A 21,004-nucleotide genomic window follows, 5' to 3' on the forward strand; every position below is an offset into this window, starting at 1 on the left:
CCGCGCCTAGAGGATAAAAGCGGCCAAGTCGCCCGGAGGTCAGCGAATTCGGCCCCCTGTCCCTCGCCGCTCGGTCCAGCCCGGCCCAGCCAGCATGTCCATCCACTTCAGCTCCCAGGTCTTCAGCTCGCGCTCCTCCGCCTTCCCGGGGCGCGGCACCCAGGTGCGCCTGAACTCGGTGCGCCCCGGCGGCTTCGGCGGCAGCAGCAGCAGCCTCTACGGCCTTGGCGCCTCGCGGCCGCGAGTGGCCGCGCGCTCATCCTACGGGGGCCCAGTGGGCGCCGGCATCCGCGAGGTCACCATCAACCAGAGCCTGCTGACCCCGCTGCAGGTGAACATCGACCCCTCCATCCAGCAGGTGCGCCAGGAGGAGCGCGAGCAGATCAAGACCCTGAACAACAAGTTCGCCTCCTTCATCGACAAGGTGAGTGGCCCGCGCTGCCCCAAGCCAGGATTCAGGCCCCAGCAGCCGCCCCGCAGCGCACGTGGGCCAGGGGCTGGGAGGGCTGCTGCCTGCTCTCTTTCCGCTGATATCTGGGACTGTACCCTCTCCATGAACCCTGTAGCTATTTTTGTCCCCCTCGGCCTCCAAGCCCTCTCTTGCAGGTAGCTACCCAAATCTCCCTGCTTTTTCCTCCGGGAATGTGTGTGTGGGTCTGTCCGGTTGCCCTGGTGAGCTGTGCCTGTGAGTCGCTGGGGTTCTTGGGCAGCTTTTGTCATCCGAGTCAGGTTGGGAGCTCCAGACGCCAAGGCCAGGACTTCTTTCTCTGGGCCCCCTTCTCTGAGAGGGGGCTGTGTGGAGTCAGAGATGGGGCAGGGTGAGATTCTCCCCTCCCGCCCCACTTATTATCTAGCAGATGCTGGAAATAAAGGGCTGGAGGGAGGCAGGCTCCTGGTCCCATCGGCCCCACCTAGCTGGTCCTCCATCCTCCTTTGGGTGGTAGGAGGTGAGGTTATACTTGCCCTTGGAGAGAGCTCATCTGGGGGCACTGAGGGTCACAGGGAAGGGCCATTTAAGAGGTGTTTTTCCTCTTATGTCCCAAAGGCGTGGGGCATAGAGGTGGGGAGAGCGCACTTGTGGGGCTGGACCCAAGAACTAAGGGCTAGCCCCCTGGGCCCCTCTGGCCAGGGCCTCCTCCCTGGGCATAGAGCAGGCTTTCTCTTTCCTGCCTTTGTGTGCCTCTCTGCTTCCCTGGTGCCCCATGTCCTCCTCTCCTTCACCCTTCAGACTGTACACATCCTTCAAGTTCTGGGACAGCCTCCGCAGGAAGCCCCAGGCCCAGGTTCCCCCTGCTGAGGCTCGGCTGCAGCCCCCAGGTCCTGCTGCCTGAGTTGCTGGTTTTGAGGAGGCCTGCTTCCCACACCAGTCATTTTGGTGCTCCTTAGGGACTCATTTTACATTGGCTTGATTATAGCATCCTGTCCTGAAGCCTTGTGGGAGAAAGAGGGAAGGGGAGAGAGGATACTGAGAGAGGAAGGGATGAGGTCCCAGCCTGAAGGGAGGGGGCCCGAGTCGGGCTCAGGACACAGACAGGAAGTGGGCAGCCCTTCAGACAGGGAGATGGAGGCCATCGCCTGTGATGCGAGGGGAAGCAGAGGAGGGAGGAGACTCTAGAGCACAGCACTGGCACATATCAGTGACCTGAGCCCTGGACACACTCTGAGACAGTTGAGACAGAGAGTCCTGGAGGAGAGGCTTGTTCAGGGTGGGCTTCCTGGAGGAGAGAGCCAAGGGCTAGGGGCCCAGGTTGGGGGAAGAGCCAGTGCGAGCGTGGATTCTGCTGGATGGCTGGAGACCCTCTCAACCGCACTGTGGGTGGCACGGTCTGCCTCTCCTGAGTTTCCTCCTCCCGCCCCTTCTAGGTGCGGTTTCTGGAGCAGCAGAACAAATTGCTGGAGACCAAGTGGGCACTGCTGCAGGAGCAGAAGTCGACCAAGAGGAGCTGCCTCCCGGGCATCTTTGAGGCCCAGACTGCTGGCCTGCGGAAGCAGCTTGAGGCCCTGCAGCTGGACGGGGGCCGCCTGGAGGTGGAGCTTCGGAACATGCAGGACGTCGTGGAAGACTTCAAGAATAAGTACTGCCCCGCAGTACGGCCTGCCGGGATCCATGCCCTGGGCCCATGCGCCCCTCTCAGCTCACCCTCTGCAAATCCTCTCTGGGTCAGGGGTCAGGGGGTACAGCTGCTCAGTACAACAACTCCCAGAAGGGAAGACCTTGATTAACACGTTCCCTGCTTCCCCTCTCTCCTATTTGTCTCTGGGGGCCGTTTCCAAGTCGCTCTGGTCCTGTCTTCTGACTTACTCCCAGTGAAATATCTCAGCCCAGCCCTGATCTGCACTGCTCCCTTCAGAAGCCTTACCAAGGCCCAGGAAAGGGCAGGGCAAGAGACGATGTGCTTCAGAACTTGCACGGCCCTCAGATTATTCTAGAACAACTCTGTTTTGTTCCCGTGAGGAATTAGAGTCCAGAAAGTTTCAGGGGCTTGTTCAAAATCGCATAGTAGGTCATTGGGAGAGCTGGGGCTTGTTTTCGGGCCCCTGACTCCCAGGAGGAGACCTGGAACCAAGCTGGGAAGGAAAGAAGCAGAGAGCATGATCATCGTGAGCGATGGAAGGGGCTGCGGAGGCTGCGGGTGGGTGCGGCCAGGGCAGGAACCAGAAAGGAGGCTGTGAGGAGGGGCAGGGAGTGGGAGGCTGGAGGCCGGGAAGGCTGGGTCTTGAGGACAGGCCTTTGAGGTGCCTGCTGAACTCTGTTCACATTGAATAGAAACCAAAGCCAGAGGCTGGGCCGGGCATCCCTGCCCAGTGGGCACTCGGGGTAATGAGTGAGTTCTGTGCTCTGCCTGGGGGCGGGTGTATGACTAAGCCGGAGCAGGGACACTGCCTTTGACTGGACGTAGAACAAACAAAGGCCTCTGCAGGGAGTGTCTCTCCATTCCCATCCCCCATCCCCACCCCCAACTTCCCTAGGGCAACAGTCAACAGGATGAATCCCACAGCAGGTGGAAGGCAGGTGGAAGCAGACGGGTGCAGGACAGGGAAGGCCTGGGACAGCCCGCGAGCCCCTGCTGTCAGGTGTGCATGTGTGCACACGTACTCCCCCAGCCCAGAACCCACAGGGCACTTCCCTGGGGAGCCAGGCTGAGCTCCAGGCTGGGGCTGAAGGAGGAACCGGAAGGGGTCCTGAGTGCAGCTGCCCGGGGAGCTCCTATCTGTACATCCTCTGGGCCCAGTGGCGCAGCAGGGGTGGAGAGACGGCCTCGCAGATATTTTCCTAACTATTCTAGAGGCCCTGGGGGAGTGGGACATTGGGGGTCTGGGCTCCTGGAGGGCCTCTGCCTGCCTGAGTATCCTGCTCCCCACTAAAGTTGCCCCACATTGTTCCTGCTGTTCTCCAGAAGCTCGTGGACACTGCTGGCTTTCTGTTTCTGACACCTATTTTTTTTTTGCGGTACGCGGGCCTCTCACTGCCGTGGCCTCTCCCGTTGCGGAGCACAGGCTCTGGACGCGCAGGCTCAGCGGCCATGGCTCACGGGCCCAGCCGCTCCGCGGCATGTGGGATCTTCCCGGACCGGGGCACGAACCCACGTCCCCTGCATCGGCAGGCGGACTCTCAACCACTGCGCCACCAGGGAAGCCCTCTGACACCTATTTTGAATCCTCAAGTAAATACTGGGTCAGGCCCACCTGCCCTCTTGCTCTGTGCCCTGCTTTGCCGGCATCCTCTTACGGGCAGGGGGCTGGCTCCTTGGGAGAAAGAGGATGGAGGGGGGTACTCTGGGAGTAGCGATGGGGGCTTGTCACCTAGTTGGGGGCTGGTTCTTCCTCCTTCCTGAGTCCACAAGGTTCCTCCTCTTCGGGCCCCTTCTTCACCCTCAGCAGGTGGGGTTAAGCAGGTTAAGGTGTGAGCTCAGGCGTCAGATGGCCAGGCTTCAAGTCCGGGCTTTGCCACTTAGCGGCTTGGTGACTGGACAGAGTACTCAGCCTCTCTGTGCCTCTGTTCCTTTCCCTGAGAATCATAGCACCATTGTTACAGGATTGTTGTAGGGATTAACTGAGAGAATACATGGGAAGCACATAACAGGGCAGGCCCCGTACAGAGTGGTCCAGAAGCAAGGCTGCTATTCGTCTTCTCACTCCCAGTATATGCAGCCTTTGTCCTTTGATCCACGTATGTTCCCTGCTCCCTCACCCCCACGCCTGCCAAGACTCAAAGCCCTAGGAACAGCTGTATGGAAGAGTCAGGGACATTTTGTTTCATAGCTGACACCTGTGTTTTCAGGTGTGTCATTAAGGAGGGGTAAAGGAGATGCACGGCAGACTTTCACACCTGGATTTGGGGGGATGGAGGCAGAGCTGCAGCAACACCGTGCTCCCCTCCTTTACTGCAGGTATGAAGACGAAATTAACCGTCACACGGCTGCTGAGAATGAGTTTGTAGTGCTGAAGAAGGTGAGGGGGTCAGACAGGTAGGGTGGGTGGCATTGTAGGAAGCACAGGGGACAGGGGACCACATGCCTCTCACCTGAGCAGCCAGTAGGGACCTGTGGTCAGGGTCTGGCTGGGTCTATAAGAAGAGAGCGATGGGCTTGGAGAAGGTGAGATATGGAAGCCAGCCATTTATAAGCCTGCTTCGTGTACGTATGTGCACACATGTGTCTGCACGTCTGTGTGTGTGTATTTGTGTGTAGGTGTGTCTGGCGAGTCACTACACTTGTTTCTGGGCTTTTGGAGGGGTTAGAATTTTGACTACAGGATGGAGGTTAGAAGGGACGATTTCAACCCCAAATAAGGAAGTGCTCTATCAGTCAGAACATTGAATTACAGATGAGGGTGGCACATGGCATGCCTGAAATATTTGCTGAATGAATGGGATGGGGTGCCTTGAGGCAAAGTGAACTCCCTGTCCCTGGAGGTGTGCAAGTAAGGTCAGAAGGCCTTAGGAATATCTTAGAGGGGATTGACTTAATCTGATTCAAAACACACTCACTCACTGTTCCAGGCGCATCCACAGAAGTGTAACCTGCCCTGGAGTGCTGGGCCCTTGGAGATTCAGGGATGAGTGGAAGGGAGCCCTTTCCACAGGAGCTTAACCACAGCAAAGGATGGCTCTCAGGGGACCAGACTTGCAGTGTTATCTGTTGCCCCCCTGCCTCATATCACCCATGCTGCTAGCTACATATTTAGGCTAGGGATTTGCCATCCCTGGGAGCGCTGTCCTGGAGTCTGAATGATTTCATGCTCTCCCGTTGACTGATGAGAAGCTGGGGCCCATAAAGTTGAGGTGATTTGCTCAAGGTCACGTAGCTAGTAGGTGGCAGGGCCGGGGGTGTGTCTAAACCACTAAGGCCTTTAGGAACTGGTAAAGCGCTAGGTTTGGGGCTCCAGGCTGCTGTGGGCTATCAGCGCTGCGTAGGCACCTCCAGTCCTGGGGGTGCGTGGAGACGATGTTCTCCTCGAGCCTGGATGGGTCCAGTGGAGGGAACTTCCCACCGTGGGCGTGTCAGGCAGCCTGGAGGAGCTGTATGTTTCTTGGTAGGGGAGCGGTGATTGGTCCTGGGGGTTGGACAGTACTGGCTTGCTCCCACGCCTGCTAAGTGTTTCGTGAACTGAGGACATGGTGTCCCTCTACCCCTTCTCACCACCACCTCTCCCAGGATGTGGATGTCACCTACATGAACAAGGTGGAGTTGGAGGCTAAGGTGGACACCCTGAAGGATGAGATCAACTTCCTCAGGACCCTCTATGAGGAGGTGAGGACCTCAGGGGTGGGAGATATGCCACAACCTGCATGTCCTAGCCAGGGGGCTATCTGGTCCACCCCCTGCCTCTGGGTCAGCTGGGGTGTGTGTTGGGTGCATGTAGGGGAGTTGACCCCTGAATAAAGACCCCTGCTTGTTATTCTTTCTGGATTCAGGAATCCAGGGTGGGTGAGGAGCTCAGTAGGAGCTGGGGCAGCACACCAGGGTGGAGTCAGTCAAAACTGGCCTTCCAGAGATGTGGGATGGTCATTTGTCAGGAAGGGGGATTGGGAGGGGCTGGAAGAAACCAGGAGGATGTTGAGGGATCCGGGCCGTGACAGGGTTCACAGGTGGACTGGGTGGGCTGGCAGGGGAGCCTGAGTCAGGAGAGACTGGAGTGCCTGAGGGTTTATACCCACCACTCAGCCACCCTCTCTGCCTGCCCCTCCCATCTCCCCTCCTGCTCAGCTTGCCCTGCCCTGGGCTTCTGGTTCCTTTCCCTCAAGGGGATTTAAAAACCTCTTCATCCCATCTGTGTGAGTCTCTGGCCTTAGGCAGAAGATAGGGTGGTTGATCATCTGGCTAGTCTGGGACATAGGAAAACGTGAGGCAAATTACAGACCGGTTCTCATTTCCCTTCAGTCTGGTCTTTACCTGAACATCCAGCCTCCATTAGCGTCTCCGAGAGAATTTCCACATATGTTAATTTCAGGGGCTGGATCCTTGAGGCTGACTTTGGGTACTTCTGGCCTCAGTGTGGGCCTTCATATGTCTATCACATGTTATATATATGTGTGTGTGTATGTCTATACATGTATATATAATTATTTTCCTCTCATTATGAAATACATACTCATTGCAGAAAATCTAGAAAATTAAGTAAAGCATAAATTGAAAACGAGTTTCCTACACCTACTCTTATCATCTTGATACCTACCTTTTCAGACTTCTTCTCTGCATATACACACATAGAGATATAGAAATACATATATTTAATAAAATAGAATCATACCTTTTTTCATGTAACAGTATACCACAGATATAGTTCCCTGTCCGTAAATATGGCTGTATCAGCGGTGTTAAAGGCTGCAGAGTGTGCGTAATACATGACTTATTCTACCCACCCCCTAGTGATTCCCTTCACAACAGAGCTCAACTCCAGTAGCACCTCGCAGCACCTCACCACACTGTGTCACTTGTTTGTGATCCTGCCAGACTCTTGATTTCAGAAGGTGCTAATGGGCTTTTCTGGGAGCCAGGGCTGATGGAGCTGTTTAGTGGGTGCTGGGTCTGTGCCCCCTGGCTACCTGGTGACTCAATCCCACTCTGGCCTCTTCTCCCTTTTTCTTTCCCTAGTGTGCGGGGAATCCCAGGATGGGCATGGGGACAGGGATGGGTCATGCCCCAAGTCCTGATGTTCTGTCTGGTCCCTACAGGAGTTGAAAGAGCTGCAGTCCAAGGTCTCAGACACGTCTGTGGTCCTGTCCATGGACAACAGCCGCTCCCTGGACCTGGACGGCATCATCGCCGAGGTCAAGGCCCAGTATGAGGAGATCGCCAACCGCAGCCGGGCTGAGGCTGAGGCCTGGTACCAGACCAAGGTGTGTGGCCGCTGGAGGCATATTTTCTCTTCCTGGCAGAGTCCTCCGTGGCGGCTTCCCTTACTCCTCACCCTGTCTCAAGCCTTTGGGGCCTGGGTCCCACTGTGCTGACAGGCACCAGGGATTAAACCTGTGGTGGTCTCCAGTGTCCTGGGAATGAGAGGAGGAGAAGGCTAGGTCCTTGCCCAGGGCAAGATTCCAGCCTGATGTGGGGGGAGAGGGCAGAGGAAATGGACATGGATTAATAATTATTATAGCTAAATCTGGCAAGTAAGCACCATGCTAGGCAAAGTTTCAAAGGTTTTATCTGTATTGACTCATATAGCTCACAGAACAGCCCTGTTAGGTAGGCACTAGTGTTATCCCCCTTTTACAGATGAAGAAACTGAGGCATGGAGAGGTTAAGCGATTTGTCTAGCTCTGCACAGCTAGCAGATAGAAGAGCAGGGACCAGATCCCGGGTCCAAGGGCTCCAGAGCAGGTTTAATCGTTATATGCACTGGGTGTGGGCAGGGCAGCTGACAGTGCAGTGCCGAGGGAATGGGTGGGGAGGGGGTGTGCGGGGGAAACCAGTGATCTGGGGGAGGGAGCCTGAGGGTTTAAAAGCAGCATAGAGCAATGTCTCTTCAGAGACAGGGAGTCATCCATGGTGTATGTGAGGACACATGTACGCCAATAAGGACTTACTGTGTGACACTGGGCCAGTGCCTTCTGTTCTCTGGGACTTATTCACCTCGTCTGTAAAATGGGTGGTGCTGACAAAGGGGTTAATAGGTGAGGATCTCAGACTTCCAGTGATTCTCCAGTGTTAGGACATAATGGGAATGGGCAGAGCCCCGAGATCAGTGGAATGGGCCTGGTGGGCCATTCTTGTCCGCCCACCCCCCGCCCCGTCCTGGCTGGGAGGAAACTGAACCCCTCCCCCACCCCACTGTCCGGGAGTCTGGCCTCCTGGTATTGGGCAAAGTTTGCTGGGAGTCAGACTGTCCCTCCCTGGGAAGACAAGCTGGGAGGGCTTGTCACTCAGAACCTGGGGCCTTCCTTGGGTCGGGAGAAGACAAGTCACCTGTAATCACGGTCCACCCTTGCCATACTCTCCTGTGTGGTCCCTCCAGTTTGAGACCCTCCAGGCCCAGGCTGGGAAGCATGGGGACGACCTCCGGCGTAGCCGGAATGAGATCGCGGAGCTGAACCGGGCCGTCCAGAGGCTGCAGGCTGAGATCGACAGCAACAAGAACCAGGTGGGCGCCAGCCCTCCTCCTTGGGGCATGTGAAGGGCAGCCAGCTGGGACCCTGCCCAGGATGAGCAGCAGGAGGCTGGGGGTGAGGGGGTCACCCCTGCTGCTCTGGGGACCAGGCTGGTGCGGCTCAAGTCTCTCGGGCCCACCTGCGAGCTCTCTAGGACGAAATGTTCTTGGCCAGGTCCTGCTTGACCGAAGGGAGAACAGGAGTCCTAGCTGGGCATGGAGCTTGTGGAAAGAGCCTCGAGCTGGCTGGCTAGACTAGAACCACCATTCGTTACCACATTGGTACTGAGCCCTCTCCTTGCACCTAGCTCTGGGTGCGATGTGTGCCTGGGGGCAGGGGGGAAGGGGGTGGCGGGCCGGAGGTCAGCAGAGTCCCTCACTATGGCTCCCAAGGCCCCGCCCCACCTGCTGACCTCACTCCTCACCACTGCCTCTCCGGCTGTGCTCTTGCTGCTTCCTGGAGCTTATATTTGCCAAGCATCTTCATGCTTCAGGGCCCTTGCACTTGGTGTTCCCTCTACCTGGAATGTGGTTCTCCCAGCTCTGCACATGGCTGCCCCTTTCTCGCCCCTGGGGTTTAGGACAAAAGACCTCTTCTCAGAGATGGCCAGCCACTCTCTCAGCAGTCTGTGTGAGGTTCCTGAAACACCTATCACTCTCTGAAATTTTCTGTCTTATTGATTTAGTATTGACTTATTAGGTAAGTCTTATTAAGTATAAATAAGTATTGTCCCCTACCTCCACTGGGATATTAAAAATGCCTTAAGAGCAGGGGACCCCGTCTGTCTGGTTCACTGTTCCTCCCTTCCCAGCACCTGACACATAGTCAGGGCACAGGTCTCAGATGACAGACTGATGGGAGGAGGTGCTGTGAAGCTGGGGTGGGGGGTATTGATGAGGAAGGGTCCCCCAAGCCCTGACCAAGGCATGGGGGTGCTCGAGGCAGCTAAGCCTGGGCAGGTGTCTGCAGTGGGGAGGGAGGGAAGCTGATGCGTGGTGGCTACTTTCCAGATGAGCCGGGGGATGGGATGTGGGGGTGATCTACCCAGAAATGTCCTCCCCTTGGAGCCCTGCAGGCCTTTTTACATGAGGGTGAGGGTGGAAGCTGCCTCCCGGCACAGATTCAGGGCTGTGAGTCACCGGTGCGGCAAGCCAGCGTCCAGCCCTGGAGGGGAGGCACAGAATAATGAATGGCGGTTTCCCAAACGCCGCAGCTTCTGCCACATCCGGTTCTCCTCTTACCCAACAGGGCAGAGCCAGACCCCGGAGCTGGGGTGTCTATCACCGTCGGGGGGCTCAGAGGCAGTGGCATGGCCTTGCCAAGGGGGCACCAGTGTGACAGGGAGGGGCACTGACCAGTGGATGGGGGCAGAGGGCATCAGCCAGCCTCCTGGGCAGGACTGGGGGTGTTGTGCAGAGAGGAAGAGTGCATGCTCGGAGGGGAGAGGGTCTGAGGGCAGAGCGCGTTTGTGAGAGGGAAGGAGGACCACTGCGCGAGGGGATGGGGATGGTGGCTCTCGGAGCTGAACGAGAAGCGGCTCAGGACTAAATAGGCCCGGCTAGTGAGGGACGGGCCACGAGAGAGGGAACACTAAGGCCAGGCAGGAAGTGGCAGCTGATGGTCACGCCCGTCCTGAATCACGCCACCCCTGCCCAAACCTGGGGTCCGTTGACTCGGAGTCTAGGGGTGCCAAGCAGCGTCTCTGTACTCCAAGTCTCCCTGTTCTGGGCCTGTTCCAAACTGGTTCCTATTTTGACGGTGTTTTTGGTTCTGGTCAGCTGCCTGAAATTTGAGGACTAAACTAGAATCCCATAGCCTTGGAACTCCTCTAGCTAGGGGTCAGGTGTGTGGGCATTTGTAAATCATAATAGCATTTACTCATAATAGTGATCATAATAGCATTTATTAAATGCTTACTGTATACCAGACACTGTGCCAAAGACTTTTGTATGATTTCGTTACTTGCAATAGCTCTCTATACATACTGTGATGACTGCTAGTTTAGAAAAGGGGAGACTTTTGGCTTAGAAGGGTTGATTCATCCAAGATCACATGGCTTGTAAGTGGCAAAGCCAGAAGTGGAAGGTATGCACTGGGTATCAAAACCCATGTTTGAAACCCCTGGGATTCCCTGGTGCTTGGGAGAGGAGGCAGGTGCCAGTGAAGCCACCGTAAGCAAGGTGCCCAGATGCTCACTGCAGCATGGGGAAGCAGGAAGGCAGTGGCTGGTGAGGCCTGCCCCCCCAGCTCAAAGCCCCACTACCCCCCACAGCGTGCCAAGTTGGAGGCTGCCATCTCCGAGGCCGAGGAGAGTGGGAAGCTGGCTGTCAAGGATGCACGGGCCAAGCTGGTGGACCTGGAGGAGGCCCTGCAGAAGGCCAAGCAGGACATGGCCCGGCAGCTCCGGGAGTACCAGGAGCTCATGAGCACCAAACTGGCCCTGGACATCGAGATCGCCACCTACCGCAAGCTGCTGGAGGGCGAGGAGAGCAGGTGAAGACAAAGAATCTGGAAAGGGGATCCTTTGGGGCTCAGTGAGGCCTGGGGCTTGACGTTCATCCATTTGCAAGCATTTCCTGTGCACCCTCTTCTGCAGGGCACTGGGTGTGGGAAGTGCAGGGAGGGTACAGATGATGATTGCTTCTTTGCCCTTGATGAGATGACTTTCGAGAGGGAAAGACCAGATGCTGTAAGCTCAGTGAGAAATTTGAAGTAATAACAGCGCTTTTGCGCGCGCGCGCGTGTGTGTGTGTGTGTGTGTGTGTCTATTAGCAAGCTTATCTTATTTGATCCTCAGAACACATCAGGTAAGCAAGACAGGTATTATTGACTCCTTAGTGTACAGAGGGGAAATTGTGGTTAGTTTTATTAATTGAGGGGACAGGGCCAGTGTGCGGTCAAGCTCTGTTGATTCCTGGTCCAGGCATCTTCCATGGTGACAGGCTGCTTCTCACCACATAATTGAGGGCTAAGTCACGTGGTATTGACTGAGCGTGGTGAGGAGGTAAATTTCCCCTGTCTCCAGAAGTATTTGCATACTCACCTGCAGCCTGAGATGAAGCTGAGTTGGGTTAGTCTTACAGGGAATTCTTCACAAAAAACTCCACATCTATGTCCATGAAGTTGGGTCTTCATTAGTACCTTGATGGCTTGATTGACTCATTCAGTCAACAGACAAGTGGCCTGGAAGCTTTCTAGTGTCCCCATCTCTTGCCCTTGACCTTTGCCCTGCCCCCTGCCAGGATTTGGGGCTGCAGCTGGGCTTCCCTCACTCCCTCCACTAAATTGAGGCCTCTCCTCCTCCCTGCAGAGTAAACTCATTCCCAAGGCCAAGGGCTCGGTGACAGTGAGACTGTGAGTCACAAAGCAAACACCAGCTGTCTCGGATAGATTTTTAATTTCCAGTGTAAGACCTGTTTCAGCCCCACAGCCTGCTTAAAACAACCCCCTCTCCTCCTTCCCCCCTCAGTCCTGGCTGGAGCTGAGTTCACTCAGTCAACGATTCACTAATTATTTCAACACATATTAAATAATTACTGTGTGCCAGACCTCATGCTAAGGACTGGAGATGCAGGAATCAATACAGCCTTCTTTGAGGATTTTATGGTTAAGAGAGGCAGTCATCTATATAAACAACGAGGACAGCTACCATTTACAGACTCCCGTGTGCCCAGGGCTTTAGGTAACTTATGTTATTTAGCCCTCACAAACCACACTGTGAGGTTGGTACTGAGTTAGGCCCCATTATAGGTGAGGAACTGGAGACTCTGAGACATTCCCAAGGTCATGTGGCCAGCAGGCAGGAGGGCCAAAGTGAAAAGGCTGAATGTGCGGGGACAGAGGAAGCAACCTCAGTTCTGCTCGGGGCCTGGACGGAGGGGTGCGGGAGTGCTTCCTCCAGTGCTGAGGAGAGAGCAGCCCTCACAGGTGTCTCCTCTGCCCCAGGATGACCGGAGCTGGAGTGGGAGCCGTGAACATCTGTAAGTCCTTGGCTGCGGGCCCATCGCCTATGCCGTCCAGACTAGGCTGGGTCTATTGGATGGCACATCGGCCTGAAGGCCTGGCCTTCTGGAGGCTGGGAGCCTCCTTCTCTCCAATAGCTTTCAGCAGGGGCCTGCAGCTCCCATCCAGAGAGGCTCAACAGCCCAGGAAAGCCATGCACGAGGACAGGGTGGGTGGGGCCAGTGTGGAGCAGCCCTCACCTCTGTCTGAGGCTCCTTCTGGGTTGGCCCCTGGCTGTTGGGGGGAAGGGAGGTGGGTGGGAGGAGGGAGACGGGCAGCTATGGCAGGAGGGCGGGGGCGTCGGGTAGTGGGCCTCACGCCGATGGAGACCTCCTCCCTTCTCTCTCAGCTGTGGTTGGTTCCACGGGCGGTGCTGGCAGCCGGCTGACCTTCGGGGGAACCATGGGCAGCGATGCCCTGAGATTCTCCAGTGGTGGAGGGCCTGGGGCCCCCAAGGCCTATTCCATTAGGACCACATTTGCCCCCGGCAGGTGCACCCGCAACTGAGCCTCTGGTGTGGGGAGACACATACCCTCTCCTCCCATCGTCACAAGAGGACCTCCATCCCTGGTCCCATCCCTGGTCCCAAGACTGCAAGGCAGTCTGAAAAATGATGTCAGAATAGCTTCCAATAAAGCAGCTGCTTTCTGAGGCTTGGGTGAGCCCATGCCCAGCACCTGGTATCCTGTCTTCATTAGGCTGGGCGGGGAAGGCGGTGGGGAGGGGAGGGCTTGAGAGACCGCAGGGTCTGCCCTGATAACTGGGACAGCACTTTGGTGACATGGGGGTGCTGCTCTATGGAACTTGACTCTTATCCAGAGTGAGGCCTTGACCTCTCCCAGGGCTGGGCCTGATTCCAGCTCCTCTCCTGAAGAAGCCCAGAAGCCCCTGGAAGTTCTGGCTCTGCCAGTGCCCAGGAAGTGGGCACTGGAGTCCTCTCCTGCTGAGGGCGTGGGAGAGCCGTTTGCACCCACTCCCTCCCCCAGCCAATGCCCTGTGCTGTCCGAGAACATTCCTCAGTGGTGAGAAGACCACACGTTTAGCTGCCCTAGGCCTGGGTTTGGGGTGGACCAACCAACTGGCAAATCAGTCCTTCCTGGGAGAGAGAGGGAGTCAGGCGGGGCATAAAATTGTGCCCTGGGAGACGCAACCTCAGTCACTGTGGGAGGGTTTAGGAGGCAGGGGAAGCAGCAGCAGGTCCACACTGGAGGGGCCCTGGGACCAATCTGTCTGTTAGAAGCCACAGGCGTCCAAGCCTCCAGAGCAGCTACAGTCAGGGTTGACTCTTTGCCCAGGGCTGGGGGAAACCAGTCATTCAGACTCTTGGGGATGGAGGGGAGCTGCCAGAGCTGCGGGGGCGAGGAGCCCTCCCTCCCTGGAGGAAGTGAAGAAACAAGCGGGGAGAGAGATGCAGGAGGAGGCAGCAATTGGGCAGGTCAGGCCGGCTGGTTCCTGCAGCCCTTCCACCGCAAGCCCAGGGGCTCTCCGAGCTCTGGGACCCGCCGCCGGAGGCAGGGACGGCTGGCTCGCAGAGCGGTGTATTTACGAAGCAGAAGCCGCCAAGCAAACCACACCAGGTGGCTGCCGCCACCGCTTTGGCCGCAGGGCGAGCACACCGGTGCTCACCCCCAGGTTCCCGCTGCAGCGGGCGCTGCAGACGCTGCCCGTCGCCGGCCGGGAGCCGGACACACAGAGGTCCCTGCAGACGACCCCGCCCCGGGAGCTGCTGACACCTGCGGGGGGCCGGGGAAGGGAGAGAACGGGGCTGAGTCGCCTCGCAAGGTCGTCACCAGCGGCTCCTGCCTAAGGGCCAGAGTCCCCCCACCCCCTCTTCTCTTCCTCAGAGCTCCTTCCCTCTATTTCTATTCCCCCTTCCCCCTCAAACAACCTCACACCTGGGCACTTCTTCCAGTAGTCTAACCTCAAGCATCCCCGATAAACTGTCAGCCCAGGCCCTCCCTATAGGCTGAAATAGCTATTTAAGTTATCATAATCATTCACTGCCACATCCCCCTCCTTCCTTTCAGGGTCTTAAACTGTGCCCCCCGTCCCCACCCCCCGGCCCCCGCCTCCTGTCTTTGTAAATAAAACTTTATTGGAAGCCAGCCACACCTATTCCTGAAGTATTGCTATGGCTGTGTCTGCTTTCACATTACAACAAGCTAAGCAGTTGAGCAGAGACTGCGCGACCCGCAAGCCTAAAATATTTACTATTTGGCCCTTTAAGAAAAAGACGGACCACCAGGAGCCCCAAGCTCTTATTTCAGAACCCACAGTATAGATAACTTACAGACATTTACAGCACCAATGCCCTTAAACAACCTTGTGGGGAGAGAAAAGAGTCAAAAATTAGTTGGGGGGAGCAGAACTTGCAAATTCCCTCCTCCAAGTAATCATGATGAAAATTAGATGCAAATAATATGCAAACATGCTCCTAGCTCTAAGCACAGCTTGGAGGATGAAGAGACACCATCCCCACAGATGTGGTCCTCACCCCTGCCCCTCGCCCTCCAGCAGGCGCCTGTAGGTGGCGATCTCGATGTCCAGGCCCAGTTTGGAGTTCATCACCTCCTGGTACTCCTTGAGCAGGCAGGCCATGTCCCGCTCGGCCTTCTGCAGGGCCTCCTCCAGCCCGGCCAGCTTGCAGCAGGCATCATTAAGGGCCGCCTCGCCCTGCTGCTCCGCCTCGGGCATGGCAGCCTCCAGCTTGGAGTTCTGGGGGACAGGGGAGGGTTATTAAGGCTCCTTCTTCTGGATTTAGGGTCAGAGACCAGGTATCCACTGACCATTGACTATCAGAGGAAGAAGGGGCCTTACTCGTTTGTTAGGTCAGGGGTTGCAAATTAGTGCTCTTGGGGAATGTTGGCAGTGTCCTTAATTTTTGAAATTTAATGTAAAAATCCAAATTCCTGGCTTCTCTTGAAAAACCAGAGGATCCGGCCACACTGTACCTGCATTTCTGTAGGGCCTGCCTCAGTTGGATCTGATCAGCTCTGCCCGTTTGTTTTGTTTTCCAGTTCACCACACCCTAGTGCCTTCGGTACAGGCTGCTTCACTCACTTACTAACCTCTGGGGACATCTAAGTGTGTGGTCAGTGATCTAGAGCAATGGGCCAGAGAGGTGAAATGGCTTCCCCCAAATCACATGGTGAGCTAGTGGCAGGGCTGGTTGGAGAGCCCAGGTTTCCTGCCTCTCAGACTGGTGCTATTTCCTCTGCCCCATTCTGCCCCTGGGACCATGAGAGCCCTGGTCATTCCGTTCCCCTCCATAGCCCCTCCCCTGCGTCCCCCCATTCAGCGGGGACGGAGAGCGTTCTCCGTGGAGAAGACTTGCCTGAAGTTTGACGTTGCTTCTTCCCCCACACTTTGGCAAGGTGTCTGACTTAAATCTCCCTGCTCGTTGATCTCCTCCTTGGTGCGGCACAGGGTCTCCCCAGGCTGGATCACCGTGGCCTTGATCTCCTCGCATTGGGGGAAAGCACAGATGCTCATGGGACACAGGATATGCCATCACATTGAGCCCCACGGTTTGCACATCGGCCACCCCATCCTGAGAGCTGCCTGCCCTTCCCTTACCCATCCCACCTAGACAAAGGCCAAAGCCCTTTTAGCATCCCTCCTGCTAATACTTTCAGCTTTTAGCATCCCTGTTCTGGGAAGGGGGCACTGGACCACTCACCTTGCTGCGGTACCAGGACTCAGCCTCGGCCCGGCTGCGGCTGGCCATGTCATCCTACTGAGCCTTGATCTCGGCGACAATGCAGTCCATGTTCAGGTCCCGGCTGTTGTCCATCTTGACGATGGCTGAGGTGCCTGAGATGTGGGCGTGGAGGACCTGGAGCTCCTGCGGGGAAGTGGGGGAGTGGTAAGAGCTTCCTGGACCATAGTCCCACTCCCCGAAGCCTTCTTTCTCATGGTGCTTCCCTGTCCCCTGCCCTTGCTTCTTCCACAGCCTCACTGTCTGAAGCCCCAGTACAAAGGTGACATCTCCCCTTCGACCCTGGAACCTCTCAGTGCTCCTCAGGACCAACGTCCCAAGGCTGAGAGGAGCCCAGCTCGGAGGCTTACTGCCTGATTTCAGTCAGGGCCTCTGAAATCAGGCAGCAACTTACAATTTGTGCCTGATGTGTGAATATACAATTTGTGATAATTATCACCACAGTAGCCAGGGCAACAGCTTGTTTGGGTTTGGTAGATAAGACAAGAAGCTATACTTTTTCATCTTCTGACAGTAAATCTGCCTCGGGTCCCTCGACTCTGCCCTGTGCTCCCCTCACCAGGGGTTTCAGAAGCCAAGTGGTGGAAAGTCCTTTCCAATGTCCAAATACCATCCTCCTTGCTGCCCCACTGCTCTGTGGCCCCTCACCTCTTTAAACAGCTGCTGCAGGAAGTTGATCTCCTGGGTCAGGGCCTCCGCATTGGCCTCTAGGTCTGACTTTTGCAGGTAGCCGCAGTCCACAACCTAAAGGGAGAGGGTGGCACAGGAGTCTCACTGGGGAGACAGCACAGAGCTCTCCCCACCAGGGAGGGGCACCCCATCAGGCTGGGCACACTCCCTGGGCCCTCTTTAGCTGTTCATTCCAGTGCCTGGTGTCATGGTATTGATGAAGTCCTTTACTCAGTTCAAGGGGTCAGAAGCAGGTCTGGGTAAGGGAGGGGGTCCTGAGGTTTCCAGGCATCTCCTCTGGTACCCACTAGGATGATCGCTCTAGAATGCACAGCTTGCACTATTGTGAAACTTAGGATCTGGTGTAAATGGCTGTTTTTTTTTTTTTTTTGCGGTATGCGGGCCTCTCACTGTTGTGGCCTTTCCCGTTGCAGAGCACAGGCTCCGGACGCGCAGGCTCAGCGGCCATGGCTCACAGGCCCAGCCGCTCCGCGGCATGTGGGATCTTCCCGGACCGGGGCACGAACCCGTGTCCCCTGCATCGGCAGGCGGACTCTCAACCACTGTGCCACCAGGGAAGCCCTATAAAATATATTCCTTATTTTGAGTTGTGGTTATAAAAAAAAGTTTGACAGCCAGTACCCTGAAGAACCTCTTGCCAAAGTACACCAGCAAATATGTACCCCAAAGTTCGGGGCAGCATTGTTTATTATAACCAAAAAAAAAAAAGCACACGTATGTATACCCCTAGGAGAATGGAGAATAATTATACACTGGAATGCTCTACAGCACTGAAAAATAAAGAAAGCTACAGGCATCAAAATGGGTGGATCTCACAAATAGAATGTTGAGGGGGGAAAAGCAAGTCAGAGGAGCGAACATGTAATTCTATTTATAGAAAGCTTAAAGGCAGGCAAAACTAAACAATTGCTTAGGGATTCATACTCATATGATGCAACAATAAAGAAAATCAAAGGAGTGCTTAACACGAAAACCCAAGATAGTGGTTACCTTGGAGATTGGATGGGGTCAGAGGGGGAGGATGCTGTGCTCAGGAAGGGTCCCACAGGGGGCTCTGAAGGTACTGCTGGGTACGCAAGGATTTGTTTTTATTACTGTTGCTATTTAAATCATTAAACGTATGTTGTATATACTCTTGCACGTATGAGAAATTTATAAAACAAAAGAAAATGCCGATCAACTTGTGTTCTCTGATCCCTGTTACTCCTTCAGTTTAGAGTCTTGTCTTACCCCAGATTTCTTACCTAGTCGTGGAAATGGAATCCCCAGCCTCAGTCTCTCTGCCTCCTATCTGTCTTCCACGCTGCTGCCAGACAGGCCTTCCAAATTGCATCATACACCATGCTGCTGGCCTGCTCAAGCACCTTCTGTGGCTCCCATCGCCCACTCCATAAGCCTGAAGTCCTCAGCTCCACACGTTTCCCCCACTTGAAGCACCTTTCCTTCCCCCTCCCCCTCCCCCTCCACCCCTTTCCTTCAAGTCCCTTTCCAGCCCAGAGACCACCACGTTCCCATCTGGGTTCACAGGATGGCTGCTTCCACACCCCCGTCAGAACTCTGCAGTTGTAACAAGATGAGCTCACAAAGCCCCCAGGAAGGAGAGGTGAGCATTCTGGAAGCTCTTTGGGCTAGAGCTGAGGTTCGGTGCCCAGGGAAGGCTTGGAGGAGGTGACAGCTCTGTTCATCATGGTGAGACTTGTCCACACGGCTCATTAGCTCACACAGGATGAGACGTCTTGGACTCCAGATCTGTTGGACCCAGCCAGGCACAAGCTTGTCTGCTGTGTCTTTGTCTTTTGGGAATGAGAGCAGGAAAGTGTAGGCAGTAGGAATAGGGCAGAGATTGGTGGGAGATGGAGTTTTGCGGTCTCTTTATATCCATTCCCCCCCCACCCCATCTGCCTTGGAAGGAAATTTGCAGTGGGCTGGCGTGAACAGTTCCTATTCTCTGGGTTGAAGGGTGTGTGTGACTTTATCTGTCCCTCAGGGTATAGAGCAACATGCATGGACTTAAGATGAAGCCTGGCTTAGCCATTGACCGGCAGGGTCACTCACGTCCCTCTGGGTCCCTCTGCCTTGCACAGTGGATGAGCAGCAGCTTTTGCCAAGGAAAGGTAATGGAGAGAGTAACATCTACGTGGCCTACTTTACAGGTGGTCATGAGCCCCAGTGAGGTGGTGGAGGCATCGTGAAAGCGTCGGTCCCTGTGCCCGGCTGGTTGTGTGTTGGCGTGTGCAGACAGGATGCAGGAAGGGAAAAGGCCCACTGATTTTGTCCCTTGTAGTCCCGTAGTGTTGTCCCAGAGTGGCCTTGGGTTTGGGGAAGGAGCTGGAATCTGGATCTCCTGTCACTGATTAATAGCCTTCATCAAGTTAGGGAAGTTTCCTCATATTCTTAGCCTTTAAAAAGTATTTTTAGAATTAGAAATTATTGTTGAGTTTTATTAAATGCCTTTTGTATTCATTTCGATGATCCTATGTAGCGAAGGAAGATAATTGATCTCCTAGAGTTAACTACCCTTATTCCTGGGATCAACCCTGTGTGATCTCAGTTCAAAGACTCAACAGACTGCCGCCCTGCGTTGTTGCCCTTTGTGGCTGAGTTCACGCTACCTTTGGCATCTCCAGGCCTGGTGGCTCACCCACCATTGTGCCAGCCAAGTGCATTTCATTCTCTCAGCAACCTTTGGGGTTAGGAAAGATGATCATCCCCATCTTACAGATGGAGAGATGGAGGCCCAGAGGAGTTAAATGCTCGGTCTTCCTGGCCTCAGTCGAGTACCCTTGCTGCTCTCCTCATCTCCCTGATCCTCTCCCATGCTTGGCTGCCCCGACTCCACAATGTGAGGAGATAAAGATAACGGTGCAGAAACACAGGCAGAGCTTGCGCCACAGCAAGGAGGAGCTGAACAGGCTTAACTAGGCCATCCAGTGGCCGACAGTGGAGGTGAACAGCACCAAGAGCCAGGTGAGGGGTGGGAGTGGGGGCAGCTGGGTGGTGATGGTGGAAGGGCATTGACTATTTAGGACAACTAGGTCTTCACACGGTCTGGACTCCAGACAAGGCCTGCTTCTGAGCTGTGTGGTGTCACAGCACAGAGGGCTGGTTAGAACAGTTGCATGTTCTGGAACTCTCTGAGGGCTCTGTCCTCAGAATTCCATTGGAGGGTGGAGGGGACACATTGGTTGCCAGGAGACCTGGAGTTAATCCTATCTTTTAAAAGAGCCAGTGTCTTTTCACACCGCTCACTTCTGATCTCTCAATATTATCAATTTATTTCTATCACACTTAGAGGTGGGGATGGGCACTTCCATTTCTGCTATAGTTTCCTGGGCCCGGCACTGGAAGTTTAGAGATTCACTCTGCTGTACAGATGTATGTTCAGGGACTTGCCTTGGCCTATAGTGAAGCTGAGGGGCCATCGCTCCACTCCCACCAGCACTTGTAATATCTTCATCAGTGTGGCGGGGATGGTTTCCTGCGTGAAGGAGCTTGATGGCCTGGAAGACGTGGGGTTTTCTTTCTGTGCTTGCAATCTCTGATCATATAAGTGTAATGAGAGGCTGCCCATGGCCCTGATCCCAGGAGGGATTTCTACTTTGTATTCTGCAAAAGAATACTACTGATGATAAATGAATATTGTGATTATTTCGTGGCAGGCACTAAGTATTTTATGTATACGAAATTCCTTAATCCTCCCAACAACCCTAGGAGGTAAAAGAAAAATGCTCTTTTTCTCATTTTCACTTTAGACATATAGAAACGGAGGCACAGAGAGGGTAGGTAAACGGCCCGAAGTCACTCCGCTAGGAACAGAGTTCAGTTTTGGACCCATGCAGTTTGGCTCCAGGGTCTGTGTGCTCACCTCTACACCACATCATCTTCTTGCCACGTGCTGTTTTCTAGCTTTGAGGCAATTTATCAGCTATGGAAGGTCTCCAAACCCCAAAAGGACTCCATTAAAAAAAGACAGCCATGTCAAAGGCTTTTTGAAAGTTTAAGTC

At 55.1% G+C, this 21,004-nt stretch overlaps 1 protein-coding gene and 1 pseudogene across 2 annotated transcripts; one reads left to right on the forward strand and one right to left on the reverse strand.

Moving 5' to 3' along the window:
- The first annotated feature begins 16 nt into the window (after positions 1–16).
- KRT7 (keratin 7) lies at positions 17–13,267 on the forward strand. Its single transcript, XM_082666300.1, has 9 exons — positions 17–424; positions 1,864–2,075; positions 4,392–4,452; positions 5,658–5,753; positions 7,178–7,342; positions 8,458–8,583; positions 10,863–11,083; positions 12,536–12,570; positions 12,942–13,267. Exons 1-9 carry the CDS (start codon positions 95–97, stop codon positions 13,097–13,099), a joined length of 1,404 nt encoding a protein of 467 aa, XP_082522426.1. The 5' UTR covers positions 17–94; the 3' UTR covers positions 13,100–13,267.
- Positions 13,268–13,678: 411 nt separating this feature from the next.
- Positions 13,679–19,648, reverse strand: LOC309829893 (keratin, type II microfibrillar, component 7C-like; annotated as a pseudogene). The gene is made up of 7 exons: positions 19,613–19,648; positions 16,959–17,054; positions 16,272–16,436; positions 15,956–16,054; positions 15,087–15,307; positions 14,167–14,325; positions 13,679–13,688 (listed from the first exon to the last, which is right to left on the reverse strand). The product of its transcript is annotated as a keratin, type II microfibrillar, component 7C-like (transcript).
- Positions 19,649–21,004: the final 1,356 nt, after the last annotated feature.

Source organism: Grampus griseus, assembly GCF_964374135.1.
Source record: "Grampus griseus genome assembly, chromosome: 11".
Taxonomy (NCBI): Eukaryota; Metazoa; Chordata; class Mammalia; order Artiodactyla; family Delphinidae; genus Grampus; species Grampus griseus.